We start from the raw sequence: 23,869 nt of genomic DNA, 5'->3' as shown, positions 1-23,869 counted from the left end.
AGTGCTAACTAAAAACAAAAAAGATGTAATTTAAAATGCATTAACATTTTCATTTAAGATCTCTCGCAAAATAAAATAATAGAGGTGACCTTTTCAAATATTCAAAATTTCCATCTAAATTTTCAAAATTGATAGATTTTATTTAATAAATCCTGGTAGAAGCAACCTGGTATCACAGTGTGCTAAATAAAAAAGGAAATCAAGGAAAACAGATTACACGTACAACACTTTTATTTTTGAATATTAAGACAAAAAAGCATAAGCCAAGAGCACCAAGAGTGACAGGTACTGGTGAAAGAGGGGCATGCGGAGCTGCAACCCTCTGCCCCCCAAAAACAGCAAACTGTAACCCAAAGTCAAACAAAATACAACAGAGCAACTTAGTAACAGCCTGGGAGTAGGGACCATTAACTGTACATTGGAGAGAATGAAGGAAAGATAAGAGAAAGGACATCAAGTGCGAGTAATTACATCATACAGTACAAACCTTGGGCAGTGTATAAAAAAATAATAATTGAAACATAAGATGGTAAGAGACAGTGATAACCACGTCACTCCAGATAATCCATGGTGCGTGTTTCAGCAAGTGTTTTGAGGGGCTAGTCCCAAGGGTCCAATCAGAAATACAGAGGCAGGTCATGGGTGGCGCAGAAGTCATCCCAGTCCTAAACCTCACCTTCAGCCCCTTTCTCTAAAACAAATGTGCATATAGAGCTTTACAGTAACATAGTTACCATGATGATGCTTGTGATTTATTGAATCTGAAACGGATTCACCAGAATTTAATACAAGTCAGACAGCCAAGTCAGTCTTTTATTTCTGTCTAAACATTGTCGAACACAACCTCCCTATAGTTTGTATACAGAAACATATCAAATAATATTGAACAGAAAACCTTTCCTGTTGGTAATGTGCAAGGCTCTGCACACAAAATGATTTTTTCTCTAATATTTTAACATCGACTTCCAGCTACACCAGCTTATTGACAGGTGTATATCGTGTGAGCCAATCTAAGCCTTGGTATCACATCTGAGAATCATGACCTTTCATCTTGCTTTGTGATTTGTGATAAAGTCTCCATTCATGCTGACTGATCTCTTGAGTCAATCATACACCTGATGGTCTATAAATATTTCAGAATCATGTTTAACTGCATTGTTCTGATAGCAAATCCAAACTTTAAATTGGGTACTAAAATATGGGGGATTAAAAGTTTTGTGCAGGCTAATTATTTGAGATATTTTCAACTTTCTTGTGGCACACAACTACACACTTGTATAAAAACAAATAAAACTAATGCATATGTTTTGTTGCATTTTCTACAACAGGGAATTTTGCTTTAATTTGCTGCAACATGCAAGTTATCCAGACCAGGGACCTTGAAGAAAGGGTAAGAAAATTTAAGAAAAGGCACTTCTGAAAGTTAATAAATCCATACAGTGAGCCAATTAGCACCTTTGGGGTCTTAAACAAGGCCCTTTTTAACTTTGAAAATGTTTACCCTTAGAACATTTTTGTAATCATTTTGTGAGGATGGTATCTAAAAGCAATCGCATTGACACTTTTTCACCAAACTTAAACCTTTGGTCACATTAATCTATAGTTTCCCTCTCATACCTTTATGACACATTGCACCACGTCCATTTTTCTTATGATGTGAACATAATGATCCTAACCTGAAGACAATTTCAAAGGAGACCGACTTCTCAGACAATTCACATCAGTTTTCACATGGGTCACCATTAGAGCTAAGCCCAAGAACATTATTGCATTTTCTTTACAGTTACTAATATTAAAAAATATTTCATTTTAAAATCTGTATCAATATATATATATATATATATATATATATATAGATAGATAGATAGACATCTATTTTAATCCATTAAGTCTTTAGTAAAACTAGGGAAACCTGGGGGAGAGAGAAGAGGCACCAGGACCCCATCTCTGCCCCCATCTGACTGAGCAAATGTTCCACCCCTGATGAAAATTGGTACACACAGGTATAGGTAGGTACATGAGTTAGTGCAGCGAGGAGTGTCTGGAGCGAAGCCAAGCATGACACTTTTACAGGTGAACGGTAAGCAGGACAGCTGGCCCCTTCAGATGCCATGTCAACCTGAAACCTGCTTCACAACCTCCAACTATGCCAAGGATCAGTCTAAATTGCACTAATTTCACCCACACCTTACAGAAAGAGAGGAGGTGAGGGGGAACAAACCACACAGTGGCGAGTCACCGTCGCCCCAAAGTTCCCTCCTCAGGTCTTTGAATTCTTTTCAGGATGACCCTGACATCCTTTCTTGTGCAAGGAAAAGACTCAATGGGATAACGTGCAGGAAGACGACTTTAAATGCATCAGGATAGACTGTGGATTAGTGTTACCTGGGAGGAACGGATAACGTAAAAATTTTCATGTCAGCAGAAGTCTCTTGCGGTTGACAAGGGAGGTCAGGTGCAGTGCAACACACTCACACAAGCACACAAAGCTGGTTATAGTCGCACGGTACCACACTGCTGTTTAGGTGTTGCGAGCCTGAGCTGAGCATTTGGCAGTTCTACCTGATCTCATCAATTGAAAACAAGTCAGAAAGATGTGGGAATCAATAGTCATATCCCTAGCAGTACTCAAAATACATCATACATCAGCACCAGGCCCATGAAGAGGATGTCTCACAGTGCAGGAACTGTCATTGGAAAAAATGTCTTTTCCAATCGGACCACTGTTAGTAACATCCACTGAATGCACCATATGATGAACTAAAAGCTTTAGATGTATGAAGGCACACTGCTTAAGTGATTTAGGTCTCGATGGGGCAAACGGCATGAGAGTTAGAAATCTGTCTTTTCCTTTTTCCCACATTCATCAAAAACACCTGTGGCATTTGAAATCCCTCATTTTAGTCAAAGAAATTCAAGTGCAGATATGGCTGATTCTAAATTGATAAAGAAGCTGGTCTTGGCCTAGGGGCCAATAATGTCATTATACTCTATTATTTTTAAATCCTGAACGTTACTCCTAGTTGCTTTCAAAAAAGAACCTGAAAAATGGACTACAGATCATTAAAGGGATAGTTCAATCAAAAAATGAAAATTCTGTCATTAATTACTCACCCTCACGTCGTTCCAAACCTGTAAGACCTGCGTTCATCTTCGGAACACAAATTTTTGATGAAATCCGAGAGCTTTCTGAGCTTTCCTGCAAAGACAGCAACACAACTACCATGTTCAAGGCCCAGAAAGGTAGTAGGGACCATCTTTAAAAAGGATCAGAAAGCGCTCAGATTTCATCCCAAAAAAACCTTTATCTGTGTTCTGAAGATGAATGGAAGTCTTACGGGTTTGGAACGACATGATGGTGACATATTTGGGTGAACTATCCCTTTTAGTCAATTATTAAATCATCCCAAAATCAAGCTAAACAAGCCAGCTTGACCCAAATCCAATGGCACTGATGGGGTCACCTCAAAACTTACTCTGTCCTCTCTAGAACAATGTGGGCTAGACAAAGTGAGTGTAGAGTGTTTATTCCTATATAGGAGGGTGTTTATGCCTAAAACAATGGTCCCAGTGTAGTAGGTTTATGTATTGCCTCTGCTTCACCCACTAACATAAGCACAGTTAAGTTAAAGTGCTCTCAATCAGCGCCCAACTTCCAGGGCACTGACAGACCATTCAAATCAACACAAAAAAAGACGATACAGAATTAGTCACCCCCCCTGTGCAATTAGTGGTAGGAATTAATGATTACAAAACATACTGACAGCAACAGAACGCAGAGTGTGAGTAACTATGTTTTTTGAAAACCAAGCGCTCTCACATCACACCGCATCACGTTGTACACATCATCCTTAGCGCTTCCTGGAAGCAGAATGCCACAGAACCATTCTCTCCACTGCAACACATTCCCAAAAGCTCTCTGGACACATGGTTTAAGGTCAATCCATCTTTCATGGATTTCTCAGTCTCGTTCTCACTGAGCAGGGTGAAAGCCTTTCTGTGTCCTGCTCTAGAATGCCTCCTCCTTTAATGACGGAATGAGCACAGAATGTTACCATAGGAACCACTGAGCACCATGAAAGCTAAGGATGATGAAAGAAGCTGGGAAAGCAATATTTGAAAATCACCCTTCATTTCCCCTCCCCTCAAAATTTGTCCACAATGCTACTTTGAATAAGCATTAACAATGCAAATTTAATGCAAGGGAATTAAGGGCAGGTGAACGGTACAACACGAATAAAGTGAAATGGCTATAAACCACATAGTCAAACAGTGAATAAGTGGAGGGGCATGAAAATATCTGTATCTGCAGATTTCCCCCACAGCCATGGGAACTGAGGGAGAAGGGAAAATTAGACTAAGACCTCTGCTGCTTCTTCCTAGTCCAGAAGCTATAGTGAAATGTGTACATTGGAGAGCCACTGTATATGTAATTTCTTTGTTTGTTAGAGTGATAACAAAAAATGATAGAAGCTTATATAGTGTTCAGTTACAGGTCCCTCCTTTTAACCCCGAACATCCAACCCCTTCCCCCCACAAAAAAATGAAAACAAAAAACAACTGTAATTCCTCCACCTCTGCAAAGTGCTGAATGGACTACTCCTGCTGGAGAGCTGAGAAGTATCTGCCCTGCCTCACTTGGCCTTGACTGGCTCCCTCTCAAGCCAGCGTACGCGCACCCTCTGCTTATAGTGATACTCCCTGAGGTAGTCCTGCAGAGCAGGGGGCAGTGTCAGTGCCCCGATGCCATCGTAGGTGATCCCATTGCAAATGGCTGATCGAGCCAGGCTTTGCAGGCCAAATGGGAAGGTCCGGTGGAGAGGCACGGTGAGCAATGGCTCAAAGAACATGCAAGCACTAGGGTCCTTGTAGTGTTCCAAGAGTGCCGTGACGGTGGCTGCATGGAACACACAAGGGTCGTGTGCATCAAAGCTGAAGTTGTGATTCCACTGCTCGATGCGTGCGTGCAGTGAACGGCCATAGCGCCGGAAGCTAACGGAAAACAGGTAGTCTTCTTGAGCCGAGTCTCGCAGGAGAAAGGTTCCCTCGGGCCGACCATCCAGCAGCGCTTCAGCCTCATAACGGTCCATCACACCCCAGTAGCAGGGAAGTGCTGTGATCTGTAGCAGATCTGGAACCAAGCAGTGGATGTAGTCAATCTGAGTGTGCACCTTCCAAGGCCCCTGTTGCTTGCTGCTCAGGAGGCCCTCCGCCGAAGCGTGTCGCTGCTTGGGCCTGCGAGCTTGCAAGCAAAGAGTGGTGGTATCGTCATCCTCAGAGTCACAGCTAGCTGCTGTTGCCCCCCGACTATCACCTAGGGTCTCACTCATTCCAGGGGCCAACTTAGGTCCCAGTTTATAAAGGGAAGCCAGAGGGGCTGTGATAGCCTCTAATGTGTGGATTTGGGCATCTGGAGGTGGGTCAACACCCTCCTCGATGCTGAGTCGTCTTCTCTCTCTCAAGCGCTCTTCCTCATCTTCCGGCGATGCACAGGTAGCACCGCAAGCATCTGAGGATGAATCTACTGATGTCACTGTGACTGGTGCTGTGTGCTGTTTAATGAGGTGCCATTTTCGGGCAAGGTCTGATCCTGGTGCGAAGGGGCACGTCTCCAGCATCAGCTCTGTGATTTGTATCTTACGTTTGGGTGGTGGAAGGTGAGTGTTCCGAGAGGATGAGCGCAGTGGGAGGCACAGGCCCACTGTATCATGAATCTGTTGCCGTAGGGAGCGTGCTGCCCCTGACTCCAGCTCTTCACGGCTGCTACCAGTCCCATGTCTGCGCCGAGACCGGCCCGATCGCCGATCTGTGGTCTCCAGAGAACTCTGAGCCTTAGTGGAACATGAGTGTCTCTTCTTTCCACTCCAAGGTGCATGACGCGAGTAAGAGTCTCTGCGGGCTCCCAAGGGAGCACGAGCATCTTCGTTATCCTGCTCAACTGTGATCTCTAGTATCTGGGGTACATCTACTACACAGTTATGGCCCTGTCGTGTAACACTCCCACCGGTCCTCCATGCCACTAGAGGGAGTGCCGCCACACCGCTAGAGGGACTAGCAGCCTCCAACGTGCTGTCTCCCTGGGCCTTGTCCACACTCTGGCATACCGTGTCTGTTTGCGGTTGAAGCTGTGGTGGCGTTTCAATGCGAGAACCCCCATCTGTGTGGAGCAGAGATTGACATCCCTTCTTAAGGTTGCTCCACACCTTGCCAACCTTCTCCATGAGGTGGAGGCACCTGGATCTGGAACAAAAAGTCAGACTTCTATTAGTACATGATGTCAAATCCCAATGAGATGAAAACCATCTACACTATATTGCCAAAAGTATTGGGTCACCCCCTTCTAATGAACAGGTTTGACTAATTTAGTAATTTCCATGAGTACAAATCTTAATGTTTAAGCATATAATGATATTCCAGGGAATTGTGTGCTTCTAATTTTAAAGCATCAGTTTGGACAGGACCCTTTTCTATTCTAACATGACAATGCCTCTGTGTATAAGGCAAGGTTCAAAAAGAAATGATTGAATTAGTCAGTGTGGAAGAACTTGACTGGTCTGCAGAAAGCCAAGTCCTAATCCAAGCTGAACACCTCTGGTGCGACTTTAAATGCAGATCTTGAGCCAAAAACTCTTTACCAAACACCAATGACTTCTACACATGGGTACAGTCATTTTAGGCACTTCCAAAACTGTTGCAACAGAGATGGAAATACAATTTTTAAATACATGAATTGTGTTTCCATCTTTGTTGCCACAGTTTTGGAAGTGCCCTTTTCTGTTCTAAAGAAGAAATACATTTGTCCATATAGTGTATGTACAAGTCATTGGTGTTTGGTAAAGAGTTTTTGGCTCAAGATCTGCATTAGTAAAATTAGTAAATTAGTCAAACCTGTTCATTAGAAGGGGGTGACCCAATACTTTTGGCAATATAGTGTAGCTATAAGTACAAAAAAAAAGCAGCAGCACAGACATAAGAGTGTGCATGTGGGTTGACTAAGGCCCCATTTATACGTCTATCTTGGGTAATCTAATCACAAGTTAATTCTAAATATAAAATGTTTATTCCACGTTCAGAGGAAGTCAGAAACAAATGTAACCATTTTGCCTGTTTAGTACTTGTTAATATATCCAGATGTAACCTGAACAATCATTCATTAAACCAATTTACACATATTTATACTTTGCCAACAAAATTTGTATTTTTTTTAAAGAAACATTTATTGATTTAAATGGGTCCAACATATGAAAGACTTACCAACATATATTAAAAAAAATTACCACAATAAAACATAATATAAAAAATAATTGCACATAATGGCTATGATAGTGAATTAATGTGAACTCTCACACAGTTACAGATGAAGCATAATTAAACATCAACTAATATAGACATTAAAATACTCAAAAAAAAAACAAAAAAACAATAAGCATAACAACTGCAAAGCGTTAATATTTTTTATGATACATCAACAGGCAGTGACAATCACTCAATATATGATGCAATCTTAAGTGGTCACAGGAGACGTATGTTAATTCCAGGTGTATACGACAATCTTTCTCGACTGACCACTTAAGATTGGATCACCCAAGACGGATGTTAATACCAGGTGTAAACAGGCCCTAAGTGATTAAAGTGTTGCCAGGCAGACTCACTGAGACTCAAGGCCAGCGCTAAAAATGAACTCATGGAACTGCTCCCAGTCAACATGCTGCCGTGGGCTGAGTTACAATGCCGGTCTGGGCCTGTCTTTTTCTGACGACTTGCCACAGCAGAGCACTCAGCAGCTAATGAACAAAATGAGATTTTGCATGTGCTCTGTAAATCCTATCTTCCTTAATCATTGTGTAAAAGAACTTTTGATTTGGCTTTAATGTTAATAATCTTGAAAAAGCTCATGCACTCTTCCCAAACATAAGCATGAATTTGTGCATGAGTTTGAGCTAATTTAACTGTTCACTTGCAGTTATTCACATGTAATTGTAAAAGCAACACCATGATAGACCAGACCAAAAAGTCAGAACAGGCCAAACGTGCGAGTCAGCAAAAAATAGAGTAGTGATTGCCTCCAGGTGAAGCATGAGCTCAAGAACTACATGTGCCCAGAAAAACTAGCTTTTTTTTTTTAGCGCACATGTACTCTGGATAACCCACCCTTTCACAGGATGAACTTTCCACCTCTGAACACAAAGCAAGCTATATTAGCCAAGTGCATGTCTTTCTATGGAAAGCCAAGAGAGTAATAAAACCAATAACATAATATTAAAAACAAAAAAGCCCCCATAAAATAACCATCAAAGCATGTCATTGCATTAATTTTCAATCAAAAACCAGGACTTTAAATTATTTAATGTAAAATGTGTCACAACAAGAGAAGCCTGAACTAGAGAGAAAAACTGCCATAAATAATTAATGATAGTTCATCAAGTCTGCTGATAAAAAGAACAACAGAATGTAGGTCATGTGGGAGAAAGGGCTACAGTGCATAATACACCTTCTCTCAGATAGTGGAGAGGCAAAGGATGGTGTCATGTTTTTTAGAGGCTGCTGGGTATCATGTGTAAATGTCCTACAAATTTCAGTTGGACAAACTTATGACTTGTGATGCTGACAGAAAATCAGCAACTGGTATCAGAATGGATTCTGATATTGATTAGGGGTGGGAGGTGCGGACAATTCTGTAAAATTGTATAGTTAAAATTACAGAATTTTTTAATGTACAAAGGTTTGTTTGCAGTGTTACAATAATTGAGTCCATCTCAAGGACGAGTCCAAGACCGTATATTCTATGACTAGTCGAGACCAGCTCATTTGAGTAAGGGTGCAGTTCAAATGCTCCTGAAAATATGGTCCAGGACTCGGACTTGAGACGGACTTCAGTTCGAGCCCAGTCTTGTCCAAAAAATAAAGTATAAACAGCCATGAAAGACAGGCAGATTCCTCATTCGGTCAAATTCCAACTCCTGAACTGAGAGAGAGATATTTCATTAATCCTGAATTTTGCATAACCCTAAATTTTTATAGACATGTTGCTTTAATATCATGGTGGATTCATCCTTTATTCTTGTGGTCATCAGGTTAGTAGCCTGTAAAAGTAATAAATGTACTTACAGTAGCTAAATGGCGTGGGATCTCAACTTTAATTGAGAATTGAAATTCTCTTTCAACTGGATAAGTTACAAGCTATATTTAAAAAAAGAAAGCAAGTCATAATACCCTTGTACTTTTAAACCCTCACCTTCATTCATGTTTCTAAATACTGGACATGGTGACATTTTGGCAGAACTTGCTGCTCAATGTCAGTACGGTACATGAGTGCACATACAGTAAAATCCTATTAACTCTGATAATCTTCCTTCTGGTTACCCTGTCTTTGTCCCTTTCAAAGCCAGTCTGACAGCATAAAGAATGACCATAAATCAAAGTTCAGCTCTGGCAGTGCAGCTATGGCGACAATGTGCACAGAGGCCAACAAGCCTAACCTTTCCCCCAAACTCAGAAACTTGCTCCACTGCCAGAAAGACCTTACACTACATAACATATGTAAAACTCTGTGCAGGGAGGTCAGAGGGGTTCATGAAAAGGGGTCAAAGAGTTCATTAAGATGTATTTTGTGAAACTTCGTGCTAAATATGAAGCCAAGGGTCATTTGTTTTTTTGCCTAGATTCTCAATCAAAAAAGTTGCATACATATTGAAACAAGACTGTTGCGCAAAAAGTGTTGCATGACCAACGTTAGCACTACTGAAATGACTAGAACTGTGGTAAATTGATATTATATAACATAGCCTTGGCAAATGTGGTTGGGAGGCACACCAGAGTGAATGTACATTAACTTCCTAGTGCACTCTGGTCTCAAAGGCCAAGTCTATCACCTGAAGTCAACCACTTCCCAACACACACCAACTGTGGAGATCTTCAATATACTGTCTTAGGAAAACCCATGAGCAAAAGACCAGAACTAGAGTACACCCTTCAACCATGCAATGTTCATACCTAAGGGGCTTTCATGTAAAAGAATTGCAAATGTGTCTTAGAAGGATGTGTATATATATTATATGCAATGGTAATCTTGGCAATAACCTATAACACATACATGATGTAATGAATCCGGCTGTTTTGTCGAATGTTTCCATCCATAATGTTTTCTTATACTGTGCACGTGACACAGGGGAGGCTCATGTTTGGCTGTGGGGCTCCCTTGTGTGGCTAAGAGACAGAACCGCACCCCAAGAGCAAACAAACAAAACTATTTTAAAATATTTGGCTCAAAAAATGGGTTGAGACAGCATATTGGCAAAGGCAATGCCCCTTCCTCAAGTGGAAATCATACCCAAACAGACACTATAAATTACCCAGGAATTTGCCATTCAGGATTGAGATGCTGATATAGTTGAACCAATATACCTATATACTTATGCATATAGTTATATTACAATACTTACATATATAGTTATATTACAATATATTACAATCCTGATATTGTAATATCAGGACTGAAATAAAGACCAATTGATTCTACAGAGGGCCTATGGGCAACACAAAGTGAAAATGCTTCTCATTTAAATACAAATTTGTTTCATTACTTACAGGATTATCTGCTTAACTGAAATATTTAAAAATCTCTCAGTACTTGGTTTGCACACTTACGCATTACTTCAATGACAGCAGTACTCAAGCTGCATGAACTCCATAAGTCTGTCAAACCTGATGATCATGTTCCTCAGCATGATTTGAGAATGATCCAAAGAGCATCTTGTGCTTCAGTGGAAGAACATCTGACTATCTGTACAAAAGAGTTCACATGATCAGTGTAACAAATTTAATGACTTGATTAGCAACATGGAAATCCAAAATCTTAAAAATTGAACTTAATATGAAAACATTTGCATTTAGTCCTGAAGCTTCTGGTCCTGATCTCACTATAAAAAGGAATTTACTGAGATCGTCATAACCATTAATTTCTACATTTGTTTGTAATATATTTGAAATATTTTAAGTAATGTAGTTATAAAGTGTTAGAACTTTAGAATTTTTGGATTTAATTAAATACAGATATGTACTTGTATATTGTACATTACTACAAGAAAACACATTACTACAAATATAATACAAGAAAAAAGCTGTAACAACCGATTCACTCTACATTACAGATTCCACTCATTCTATAAACATTGAACTAATGATTATATAGATTAGAATAATACATGCTAACTATTAATTACATCATAATCATCAAATACTTAAGCCATAACCACCATAAGTTGTTTATTTCCCCTATATTTACATAGTACATTTTCATTCAAGCTTTTTTAGCAAATGCATACTGCAGAAACGCAGTGCAATGAGATGAGTTTAAATACTAAGAATGGCTTTTTCAAATCCTACATTTACCCCATAAATTCTACTTTTCCAATGGCAGTTTAAGACACAGACACAGACAGACAGACAGACAGACAAGCTAAATAACAGCAATTCTTGATACTTCTGTACTTACCAATTTAAACCCTCATTACTCTGCACTCCCTGACTTAAGTTTTTGATTTAACCAGTTAGAGCACATTAATGGATTAGTAGATCTGTTCTTGTGTTCCTCTTGTTCTACCATTGACAAGATGCAACAGAACTGTCTGTGGATGAATCCTGGCACCAGATCACAAAACACTAGCCCATTAAATACTATGCTATTCTCTGCTCAGCTTGGGTTTCTGCTACCAAGAACGCTAACAAGCCTTGCCCAGAGATGCAGCTTCCTGGTAGCGTGGGCCCAGCCCCCACTGTCCCCCCAGGTCTCGCCCCCCTTCACCTGATACTGCAGCCAAATTCTACACCAGACATCTCTAGCACCCAAGCGCCAGAAGAGGAAGCAGTCCGGAGCAGTCCACCTCGTTCTCATTCCGGACAGACACTCACAAATCTACACATTCATTTAAAACAAACATTCACACCAAAATTCAGCTTCTGTTCACAGACAGATCTCGCCTGTATGCTGTACATGCCTGAGCTCTTTTGATAAAAGTCTGAGCACCACATGAGATTGAGAAAGAGCCCCTATCAACCGCATACACCTTCTGTAACTGCAGAATCTACTGGATGTAATGTATGCCCTTCTCTGACGATAAGAAATGAAAAACATCTGTATTGTATGAAGTAAAATATGAGTACACTAAGTGGTAGATAGTTGATGATAACATCCATGCCCTGGATAGCAGATAGACAGGGTGGGTTGTACTTCCTTGCACAACAGATAAGACGGACAGAGCCTCAGCAATGATGTGTTTTATTTAGCTGCTCTAAGAAAAAGTGGCATCTCTGTTCAACTCTACACTAGTCCTTTTAAATGCTAGGAACAAGCTTAGAACCATAATTAATATATGATCACACAATTATAATTCATGTAATAATATGAAAAATATTTTTGTTTTAATATCAAACTTAACAGCATTATGTACACTACTGTTTAAAAGTTTGGGGTCCAATTTTTCTTTTCATTAATACTTTTTATAACTTGAATGCATCTCTGCTAATAAAAGCTTACAGTAGAGACATTCATAATGTCACAAAAGTTTTCCATTTCAAATACATGCTGTTATTTTGAGCCAAAGCAAGTTATGATTTCCAAGACTAGAGTAATGGCTGCTGAAAATTCAACTTTACCTTCAAATATATACATTTGATTTTATAATTATAGAATTTTCTGATTATATAATTAGGACAACAGAAAAACAAAATGATTATTTTTAAGATTTCATAATATTGCTGTTTTTACTGTATTTTTGATCAAATAAATTCAGTCTTGGTGAGCATAAGAGACATTTTTTTGTTTTAAAGGGTTACTCCACCCTGTTCCAAACCCGTAAAAGCTTAGTTCGTCTTCGGAACACAATTTAAGATATTTTGGATGAAACCTGGGAGGCTTGTTACTGTCCCATTGACTGCCGAGTAAATAACACTGTCAAAGCCCAGAAAAGTATGAAAGACATCGTCAGAATACTCCATCATCAGTGGCTCAATCTGAATGTTATGAAGCGACGAGAATACTTTTCCATTAGTTAACATTAACTATATTAGCTCAGCATTCATTAATCATATGTTAAAATGTTCCTATTATGGGTTATGAAAGGTTCATATTTTGGTTTTGGGAGTCCCCAACAACAGGTTGAAATGCATGCAAGGTAAAAAAAAAACTTATTTTCTTATAATATACATTTATTTTGACCTTATTTGCTTAACGACTCCCAAACGATTCGTTTAACGATTCATTTTATCAAACCCCTCCTTTGCGTGATGCTAATTTGCGGTGATTGGTCGATTTCATTTAAAGCCGTGTTTGTGAGCTTTTATCGCTCCAAAAGTGGCACCTAGTGGCAAAGAATGAATTTGCATTTTCATTCAGGCCAACGCGAAAATCCAAGTTTTCCCAGGTCTGCACGCGCAACAAGTGGGCTGGCAATATGCTAATGTTTCATGTCAACGTCAACATGAAACGGCTTGAGATTCGTTTTAAAAACGACTCGTTTCAATGATTCAGAGTCGACTCTTTCTTTTGAAAGACATGGTGCACTTTCAGATTTAAAACTTTGCAGGATGTTTCCATTCACTTACACACTGCATGAAAGGTAATTTTCAAAAATCCATAATAGGGGCACTTTAATGTCAACATTTATTAAAAAAAATATCTGTTAGCAATAGATAATTCACTAAACTTTTTTTTTTGTTTGTTATTAACTAACACTAACAATAATTAATAAATGCTGTAAAAAACATACTGCTCATTGTTAGTTCATGTTAGCTAATGAGGCCTTACTGTACAGTATTACTGATGTACTTAGTGTAGTGAAGCAGCTTTCTAGGAAACGTCTGTTGCAATGTCTAAGCCCTGCTCAAGACAACTAAAATATCTGGACAGGCCTTAACCTTAACCTGGAAATACGCCAGCAGGAGTTTAGAGCCTCTCACTCTCTGCTAATTGTCTTGCGTGTCAAACAAATGTATCTGTGATACCCTGAACTAGCAGGTAAAATTTCAAAAGCTAATTTGTTTTCAGAACAAACCCACAATCTTTAGCACTGTGGCAGGTCTGCAGAAATAGAAAATGTTCCCAGGCATACTCAAACTCCACAAACCACACTTTTTGGGAAAGAGACCTATGTAAAGCTGTGGTGTTAAGGAGGTTTTATGGTCCTACTGAGGTTACACCACCGTTTATCTTACGCAACAATGGGCCACAACCCCTATTTAGGACATATGGATAGACATTAAGCCTATATTGAGTAACATTTCCCACCTGACACCACTTGGATCAATGCACGTTTTGCAAATTCGAACATACCTGACTGAGAAACTAAACAAGCAAATTGCCTCTTGGAAGTTACAAAATCATCCCAGATATTTAAAATGTGCACAGTGAATTTCTCTGTTATCTAACATTTGACATTTCATAACATGAGTTTCTATTAACGGATTCAGTATGGGTTTTGTTTCGCCGCAGACACTGTAGTACGGAAGTTCTAAGCAGCCACGCATTATTATTTTTTTCCTTGTTTTCTCGTTATCTCGAAATAACAAAAGTTGTATCCTCGTTATCACAACTTAATTTTCGTCGTTGTAAATGAGAAACAGTGATGAGTCGTGCAGCAGTAACGTAACGATAACAGATAAAATTTTCAAGCAAAATTATCATATTTATTCAAGCATTTAACATTTATAAGTTAATTAAATGTCAGTAATGAATGGCACAAATTATAAATAACCTAAGAAGGTCCTCTGTCCCAAACGCATACAGTATGCTGATACAACTCCCCAATCATAGTTCTAGAAGTTCTAGTTGAGAACAACTCTTGTTATGTCGAGATCACGAGAAAATTAAGTCGTCATCACGAGAAAACAAGACAGGAAAAAAATAATAATGCATGGCCACTTAGAACTTCCGTACTGTAGTGACCTGCAGCTGTCACATATCTGTCTCAAAAACAAATACTAGTGGTGATTGTCTTATGATATCTTGGGATTATTTATGGCTTCTTTCAAATTTAATTTCACGAGTTCATTTCACACATATTGGTCAAAATTGTTCAAATTCAGAACGAACGGATTTAATTATAGTATCCAACATAAATTACGATTTTTTACATGGTAAAAATAAATATATGCACATAAAAAAAAAAAAAAAGTTGCCCCTATGACAGCAAAATATTGCCATTGCACTGATTCGTGAGAAGTGGGACAAAACAGGGTGCAAAATTTAAAAAATAAAACCTTGTACTCAGACAAATGAAACTACATTTATGTATCTTATATGTACTAAGCTACTGAGCTATGCTTTGATACAACCTTTCTCTTATTTTATCAAAATGTGCTTTTTACTTTGGACTGAGTAATATAATTTAAACTTTATCTTTAATAGTAATCAAGATGTTTTTAACATTTCATTTGTTTAAAGTTAATTTGTGACACTGATTACATAAAATGTATGCTCTTAGCTTAAAATTCATATTTTTAATAATCTATTCTGGTGTGCAATTTTTAATTTATGAAAACGTGAAATTTAAGAAATTAAGAAAAGAAAAAAAAAAAAAAAAAAAAACACCTTAAAGATGAAAAGGTTTATCTCCTTAACAGTAATTTATACCACAGAACTGAATTACTGAATTCAGGTTGGATTTACTCAATGGCCAAGCATTTCTATTGTTTGACATGTTATGTCATCTCATGAGCTGTCATGTGTATACACCTAATAGACCTCAGATAAACAAATAAGTTTTTTGCCATGTGCCTAAATTTGTCAATTAAAAAAAAAAAAAAAAAAAGAATACCATTATTTATTTACTAACACGACGTAAACTTTCGTGTTAAATAGACTAGTGTAGGCCCTTGCATTAACAGTGCAAGCAGGTATCAATCCAGGCATGGAAATAGAGGCATTTTTCTGGATATCTTCATAATTCTCACCACACATCACTTGCTATTAGAACCACTGAATTGCATGAATTATATGTGGATCATCAATCTAAGTCTGTGCTGAATAACTCAATGTACGTCATTTTAAGTGTCTCTTTACATTTCTCTTGGTTGCTTTAACGTTAGTTGAACCGGCTTCGAACAATCAGAAAGGGGGCCGACTGAAATAAAAAACTAGTTAAAAGACATCGAACATTCGCCATAACATGAAATAACCGATGCGCATTCACAACACACGGAGAGATAAACTCACCGATCCTTCTGTCGTGCTCTTTTATTGTGTTTTCGGGTGTCTTCTTTTGTTTGCGAAAAAAATGCTATCAAGAATAGTCGGGTACATTTTCCCGAGGCTAGAGACGGTGGTGGATAAAACACACGGACGGGATACGATTGGGACCATAACTGCGGTAATCGAAAAGCAAACTGCGCGTCAATGTGTCGATGAACTCGTAAACATATTACATTTTGTATTTACATGGCCTACGATCCCCTCATCCCGTTGGCATTTCTTTCCCTGACGGCCGATATGGTCGCCAAGTGCAGCAGAGAAGAGAATCAGGAGAGGTGGTGGCAAAGCTGCTGTTGACTGACATCAAGGGACTCCAATTGCGCGAAGTTCTGTGTTCCGGCGGATACGGATGGGGAATGACTTTGGAAGAAAGCGTCACTTCCCCGCTCGAATTCCAGCTAGCGATGGGATGGCTGAATCAATTTCGAGTCGGTTCGTTTGAATAGTTGGTTTCAGAGAATCGGTTCAAAAATGATTCAGACATCTTTTACGACTATACGTGATCCCTGAATCTTTCGGAACAATAAAGCCAAATATAGGCACGTTTTGCAGTTTAATAGTGTTTTTTTATATATATATATAAATAACTGCAGAAGAAAACAATAAATAATGGTATTTCGCTTACTTATTGTAATATCATATCTCAGTTCAGTGTGCAGCCATGATTTATATGCATAAAAGCACTTTAAACATAATTTACATTGAAATTAGGCCTATGTACTAAAACTATTTTACAATTCTTGGCTAAAAAGCTTTCCACATGTTACAATGATATTTATTAAAACCAAAACTCGCTTTCCTATGTTGATCAAATATAAAAAGATACAATGTTGTACAAAGTTATAAACATAGGACTACTTCCGAATCATTTTAAATGAGCCTAATTATAGCATTTCCGAATTAAAGTAACTTACTTTCCCCTCATTAAATTCTCAGTTCACTTTGAAAATTCGAATTATCTTCTCCTTTCGGCTTACTAACGTTACCACGAATTGGGCATGTCCGAACAATTTTCTCCCGGACCTATTCAGCTCGATAAACGAATCGTTAAGGCGAGGTTTGTGAACCGGTTCAGCTGCATAAAAAGAGATCCGATTCAAAAGAACGCCTCGTTCACTTTTCGGGCTTCACTAAAACCAGCTCCAGACAGTGATGGACGACAGCCTCAGGACTCAGCTGGTTGCTCAATTGACAATATATAAACGCAAATTAAGACGTCAAGTTTCTGTGCTGACAACATAAAAATAAACTCGCGCGAATGGATCGTAACTTGCATAACGTGGTTTGATCTGTGTGTAGTCAGAGTAATGTAGGGCGATTATGTAACTAGAAACACGAGCAACCACAGTGACACCATACTGTATGCAATTAATTGCATGGAGAAATGTTGCCGATTGAAAGAAATGGATGTTAAACACTTCATTTATTGGATTTTGTTCAGTTGTGTTATGTAGATATCCAATGTGTCATAATGGATTTGAGAGTGTAATGAAAAATCATCTTTAAAAAACGCCCTGACATTATATTTAGCTATAAATAGTAAATAAGAAGTGAAATACAAAAGAGTTTCTCTATAAATAGTTTCTAAGAAAAGGAGACAGTGTTGACTAGCATGTGAGCGAGTCTTCCTTTATCCAGTTTCCCCTTCATGCAACCTAGTCAGGTGACATGGGTGCATGTCCTGTGTGTGACAAAGGCTGGCTGTTCTTTAAAATCCCCCTGTAAGCCACAGTGTCAACTACTGACCTTTACAATCAGTGAAGCTCATGTGTGCTTGGACTCTAACAACATGTGTTTTTCATCTCCTTGCAGTACTCGGATACTTTGATATTCATAGGGCTCTCTGTGGATTACTTAACCATGCGACTTTAGAAAGTCTAAGTCAGCAAAATTGACATGAACAAGATTAGACAAAAATGTGTCCAACCTTATAAATTGCAGGAAGGATACTAATTTGTGTCTTGATATTTGGAGACATTTGGATGGAACTGACAAAATATCCTTTAACGTTCGCACTTAGCGTTATTGTTAAATGGAGGTATATATAAAAATGCTATTAAATTTCATGCAGTAATTTTAGGTCATTTGCTATGTCAACCCCCACCTCCCATTTCATGTAAAGTTGTTTCAATTAATCTTTATGGAATAATTAAAAGTAATATACTGCCCTCTACTGATTTAATCTGCTTTAAACATAAAAATGCCCTTTTCAACCACAAGGCAAATTTGATTGGTTTATTTGTACACTGCATTTGTTATGTTGGTACTTTTTTAGTGTGAGATTAATGACGGGTGTTCGTTTTATTTGATTTTATCTGATTTTATCTGATTTGTTGCATTGTAAACTGTTCATTTTTAGTGATTACAAAAGTCTTTCAAAGCTAAGATTTTAAAACTTACAGAGAGTGAGTTGTTTTAAAGTGATTTTCTAAGGATATTTAGATCATTGGTCTATTTGGTATGCTTTGAGAATTGATGTGAATGAGCTAAGAAATCACAAGATCTTTGGCTGAAATACAAATTCCACGGAATTAAGGCGTGATACTAGAATGGAAGGCAGCATTAAATTAAAATATAGTAATAGTATTTCATAATAATATTTTCAATAGTAATAACATGCCAAGAAGGAACTTTTGAAGGAGTTCATGTTTTACAGATTGCAGTGTTGGCATGACAAAAGACTTACCAGATTTACCTTTGTGTCATTCCAAACCCGTATGGCTTTCATTCAAATTTTGAAAAATATGCATCTACTGTTCTTTTCTATACAGTTATATTGAATGAAGCCTGGAGATTACAAGCATGAAGAGCATCCAAACTATAGTCATGCAACTTGTGTACTATATTCACAGATATCTCAAACCATTATGCAAAAGCTTCATGAAGTGAAAAGTCTGACATCAAAGTTACTCACTAACCTTAAGTTGCTTTAAATAAAAGTGTCTGCTAAATGAATAAATGCAAATGTGACCCTGGACCACAAAACCAGTCTTAAGTCGCTGGGGTATATTTGTAGCAATAGCCAAAAATACACTGTATGGGTCAAAATTATCGATTTTTCTTTTATGCCAAAAATCATTAGGACATTAAGTAAAGATCATGTTCCATGAAGATATTTTGTAAATTTCTTACCATAAATGTATCAAAACTTAATTTTTGATTAGTAATATGCTTTGCTAAGAACTTGATTTGGACAACTTTAAAGGCCATTTTCTCAATATTTTGATTTTTTTGCACCCTCAGATTCCAGATTTTCAAATAGTTGTATCTCAGCCAAATATTGTCCGATCCTAACAAACCATACATCAATGGAAAGCTTATTTATTCAGCTTTCAGATGATGTATAAATCCCAATTTCGAAAAATTGACACTTAATGTCATGTTAATGTTTTGTCGTCCAGGGTCACAAATGTCAAATCATTGAGTCTTTTTTGTCAATGGTTTGTGAACTTCATCTACTAATTCAAAAAACTAAAAAGACTCAAAATAAAAACGAAACAATACAAATCTATCATATGCCTCCAAAAAAAATTTAAATATAGTGGATGAGTCGTGTATACTGTGATATAATGCCGTTTCGTCATTTTATTTATTTATTTTTTGTCATTTTGGAAAGTCTCTTATACTCACCAAGGCTGCATTTATTTGATGAAAAACAGTAATTTTGTGAAACATTATTACAATTTTAAAATGTCTATTTTCTTTTTTAATATACAGTAGTGGCCAAAATTATTAGAACACTGGTATTTTCAGCAGCTAAAATGGTTTTAAGTCAGTTATTTCTATCTTTTGCTGTAGTGTGTCAGTAGAAAATATCAGTTTACATTTCCAAAACATTCATTTTGCCATTAATTGTAATAATGCAGTGAGATTTTTGTTTGCACAAGGAGTCTGACAACAGCCAGTGCTCCACACAGAGATCTGATCTCATCGTCATCCAGTCTCAGAACAAACTGAGACAGACTAAATCCAGAAGAACTGTGGCAACGTCTCCAAGATGCTTTAAGAAGCCTACCTGCAAAGCTACCTGAAAAACTATGCTCAAGTTCACCTAGGTCAGTGGTTTTCAAACCTGTCCTGCAAGCACCACTGCCCTACACATTTTGTATGTCTCCCTTGTCAGACACACCCAGTTTAGGTCTTGCGGTCTCTTCTGACGAGCTGATGAGTTGAATCAGGTGTGTCTGATAAGGGAGACAAAAATGTGCAGGGCAGTGGTGCTTGCAGGACAGGTTTGAAAACCACTGACCTAGATGAACCTGAGCATAGTTTTTCAGGTAGTGTTGCAGGTAGGTCTGTCTGTCTCAGTTTGTTCTGCAAAGGATGCTCACTCACACCAAATGTTGATTTAATTTAGTTAATAGATAAAGAAAATCTATTTATGAAATTATTTTTGACAGCATCCTCAATTCACAGCATTTTTGTGCCTAAAACTTTTAACAGTACTGTTTGCAGGTAGGTCTCTTGAAACATCTTGGAGACGTTGCCACAGTTCTTCTGGATTTAGATTTTGTTCTGTCATTTCAGACAGACTGGATGATGGTGAGATCAGATCTCTGTAGAGCACTGGCTGTTGTCAGACTCCTTGTGCAAACAAAAATCTCACTGCATTATTACAATTCATGGCAAACATATGAATGTTTGGACATGTAAACTGATATTTCCTACTGACACACTACAGTAAAAGATAGAAATAACTAAACCATTTTCTAGCTGGTGAAAATACTAGTGTTCTAATAATTTTGGCCATCCCTGTATTTAAAAATGGAATTTATTCCTGTGAGGGCTAAACTGAATTTCCAGCATTATTACATCACATGATCCTTCAGAAATCATTCCATTTGTTATTATTATCAATGTTGAAAATAGTTGTGCTGCTTAATATTGTTTTTGAGGAAACAGTGGTGATTTTTTTTTTTTTTTAAGGATTCTTTGATGGATCGAAAGTTCAAACAAACAGCATGTATTTGATGTACAAATGTTTGTAACAATGTAAAAGTCTTTACTGTCACTTTTACATCCTTGCTGAATAAAAGTAAGTAAGTTCTTACTGGCTTCAATCTAACCTTAAACTTTTCTAGTGACCATGATATTCTTTAAAAAAAAAATGCCCTTTAAATTCAACAGATGAAATAGTCATACAGGCTTAAACGTAAATAACATGATTTCACTTTTTGATGAACTTTTTGATAAATCTGATAAAATCTCCTCAGTTTAATTCTTAACTTGTATCGCCACGTGCTGAATGTGGCTGCCGCTGTATACAATACATGTTCTTGTGAAGGGAAGCTTCTGTTTCAGAACATGTGGTTTCTCATATGGCCTGTATCTCAAGTGTGATCGACACAGCTTTCGTTCCTCACGTCATCAGCAAATACAAAAGTCCTGTGCATGAAGAACTTATCCACACTGATTTGAACAGATATCTTTTCCTGTTTTAACATCTCCTGTGTGGCCTTTCATGTGTCTGTAAATTGCAATTTATTTGTACATCACAGACATGTTTCGTAGACACATTCTTCTCAATACAAATTAAATATATGGCCATCTGTCCAGGGTGTTCTTTTCTTGTGAAGACATTTTCAACCTTAATGTTTAAAATTGTTCTTTATTATAGCTGGCCCTTGCCTTAATCTATTCAGTGTTGTTATTGTTAACTAAAACTAAACTCTTATTTTTTTGGTAAACTGAAATACTGCTGAAATAAAGTAGAAATATTAGATTAAAAACTCAAATCAATAAATAAGTACAAGTTGTACTAAATTACTAAAACTAAATCTGAAAACTAAAGCTAAAAAAACTAGTAAAATTGACAAAAGCACCTAAAAATTACAAAAACTTAACCTAAAAGTAAAATGAAAAGGTAAAATCTAAAAATAAAAGCTAATTTTAAATATTAATAAATACTATAAAAGCACATAAATAATACTAAAAATAACATAGGTTTCCAATTTTTTTTTTTTTTAGCTCTTGTATCCACTAAAGAGCTTAAAGTGCCCTATTATGGATTTTTTAAAATGACCTTTTATGCAGTGTGTAATACAGCTCTAAGTGAATGAAAACATCCTGCAAAGTTTTAAAGGGGTCATCGGATGCAAAATTCACTTTACAAGTTGTTTGAACATAAATGTGTGTTGGAAGTGCGTGTACACATCCATCCTATAATGATAAAAATCCACCCAGTGTTTTTTTTTTTTAAAATCCCTGTATTAAAATCCCCTTTCTCAAATCAGGCTGTTTTGAGATTCCTGTCAGAATGACATAGTTCTGCACAGACAGCTCCCAAGATAGTTGATTGACAAGACCGTCTTACCTTAGACCTGCCCTGAGTGAACTAGTCCACCATTGTGTCGACTCCGGTTACAGGGGAAGACAAGAACATCCCTGATTAAGCGATTGAGGTGTTCTGTTGTTGGATGTAATAACGAATATAGCAGTCGTCATTTACTCCCGACATGTGAGCCGCTGAAGACGCAGAGGATTAACGTTACTTTCGTTTTGAAGGGAATGCCATGATCCCCGATCTGCCTAAATGCGGCTCTTGGCGCGAATCATTCGTTATCCAGCTTCATCTACAGAATAAGTGAGTAGGGTTACCTTTCCTAATAATGTGCTAGTTAGCCAGTTTCGCGGCTAAAGTAAACCGTACTGCTTGTCACTCCACAGAAGAGAGGGGCGGGGTCAGCAGAGCTCATTAGCATTTAAAGCAACATGGACTAATAGCTTAATGAAATCAGAGCTGATTTTGACAGGGTAAAGGTGTTTTTTACACTACCACTGAGAAATTTTAACCAAAGTATGTTATAGACTTTTCATTAAGACTAAGAATCATATCAACGTGTAAAATGGGCATCTGATGACCTCTTTAAATCTGAAAGTGCACCGTGTATAAGTCTCTCCCTCTCCCAACCTGCGGCATAAGTCCCTCAAACTTGCAGGTCTCCGGGCTGCAGCCATACATAGTTTGTTTGCACTTGTTGGTCTTTTTGCGTTAGTCTGAATGAAAATTCATTCTTTGCCACTAAGTGCCGCTTTTGGAGAGGTAAAATAGCGGGTGTAAGGCTGTACACAAAGCAGCACTGCGCTCTCAAACCCTGCTTTATCAGGCATTACATGCATAATGAAATTAAAATGAGACCAATCGCATCACGCAAAGGAGGGGTTTGGAAAAATGAATAGTTGAGCGAATCGTTTGGGAGTAGTTGAGCAAATAAGGTAAAAAATAAATGCATATTATGAGAAAATTAAAGTGTTAATTGGATTTTTTACAGTACATGCAAGGTCAAAAAACAATGTTGGAAGGGCAAAAATATTTAAATTGAACTAATTTTATTGCATGGGCTTAGTTGAGAAGACCTATATTAAGTCTTCACAAATATAAAAACATTAAATGAATGGTTATTTTCAAGTCCAGTCAACATTCAGAATGTCAATGTTTGACTTAACTAATAAAAACAAATCCACCTAACACGTTTTATGAGTTGGATATAAGACAGTGTATGTCAAGTTCAGGCGTCCGGTAAGTAACTTTACACTGAATAAATATTTGTACTTAACGTTAGACTGAATTTATCAAAATGTTTATTTAAAAGGTGTAAATGTTTTATTTAAAACGTATATATT

At 37.6% G+C, this 23,869-nt stretch overlaps 1 protein-coding gene across 7 annotated transcripts; it reads right to left on the bottom strand.

Annotated features, from left to right (window-relative positions):
- Nucleotides 1–213: 213 nt before the first annotated feature.
- socs5a (suppressor of cytokine signaling 5a) lies at nt 214–22,836 on the bottom strand. Of its 7 annotated transcripts, none has more exons than XM_058793875.1 (3): nt 16,211–16,653; nt 10,648–10,783; nt 214–6,240 (listed from the first exon to the last, which is right to left on the bottom strand). In XM_058793875.1, exon 3 carries the CDS (start codon nt 6,219–6,221, stop codon nt 4,635–4,637), a length of 1,587 nt encoding a protein of 528 aa, XP_058649858.1. In that variant the 5' UTR covers nt 6,222–6,240; nt 10,648–10,783; nt 16,211–16,653; the 3' UTR covers nt 214–4,634. The 7 variants fall into 7 exon arrangements, with proteins under 7 accessions (XP_058649858.1, XP_058649861.1, XP_058649862.1 ...); XM_058793878.1 differs by having other exon boundaries at nt 16,420–16,653; XM_058793879.1 differs by lacking the exon at nt 16,211–16,653 and adding an exon at nt 11,804–12,153.
- Nucleotides 22,837–23,869: the final 1,033 nt, after the last annotated feature.

This window comes from Onychostoma macrolepis, chromosome 12 (genome assembly GCF_012432095.1).
Source record: "Onychostoma macrolepis isolate SWU-2019 chromosome 12, ASM1243209v1, whole genome shotgun sequence".
Lineage (NCBI taxonomy): Eukaryota > Metazoa > Chordata > Actinopteri > Cypriniformes > Cyprinidae > Onychostoma > Onychostoma macrolepis.
Note: the sequence above shows the minus strand (reverse complement) of the source record. Positions and strands in the feature narration are given on the sequence as shown.

Bases quoted from the DNA above. Each gene is read 5' to 3' on its own strand.
- socs5a (XM_058793880.1), bottom strand. From the start codon at position 6,221: ATGGAGAAGGTTGGCAAGGTGTGGAGCAACCTTAAGAAGGGATGTCAA.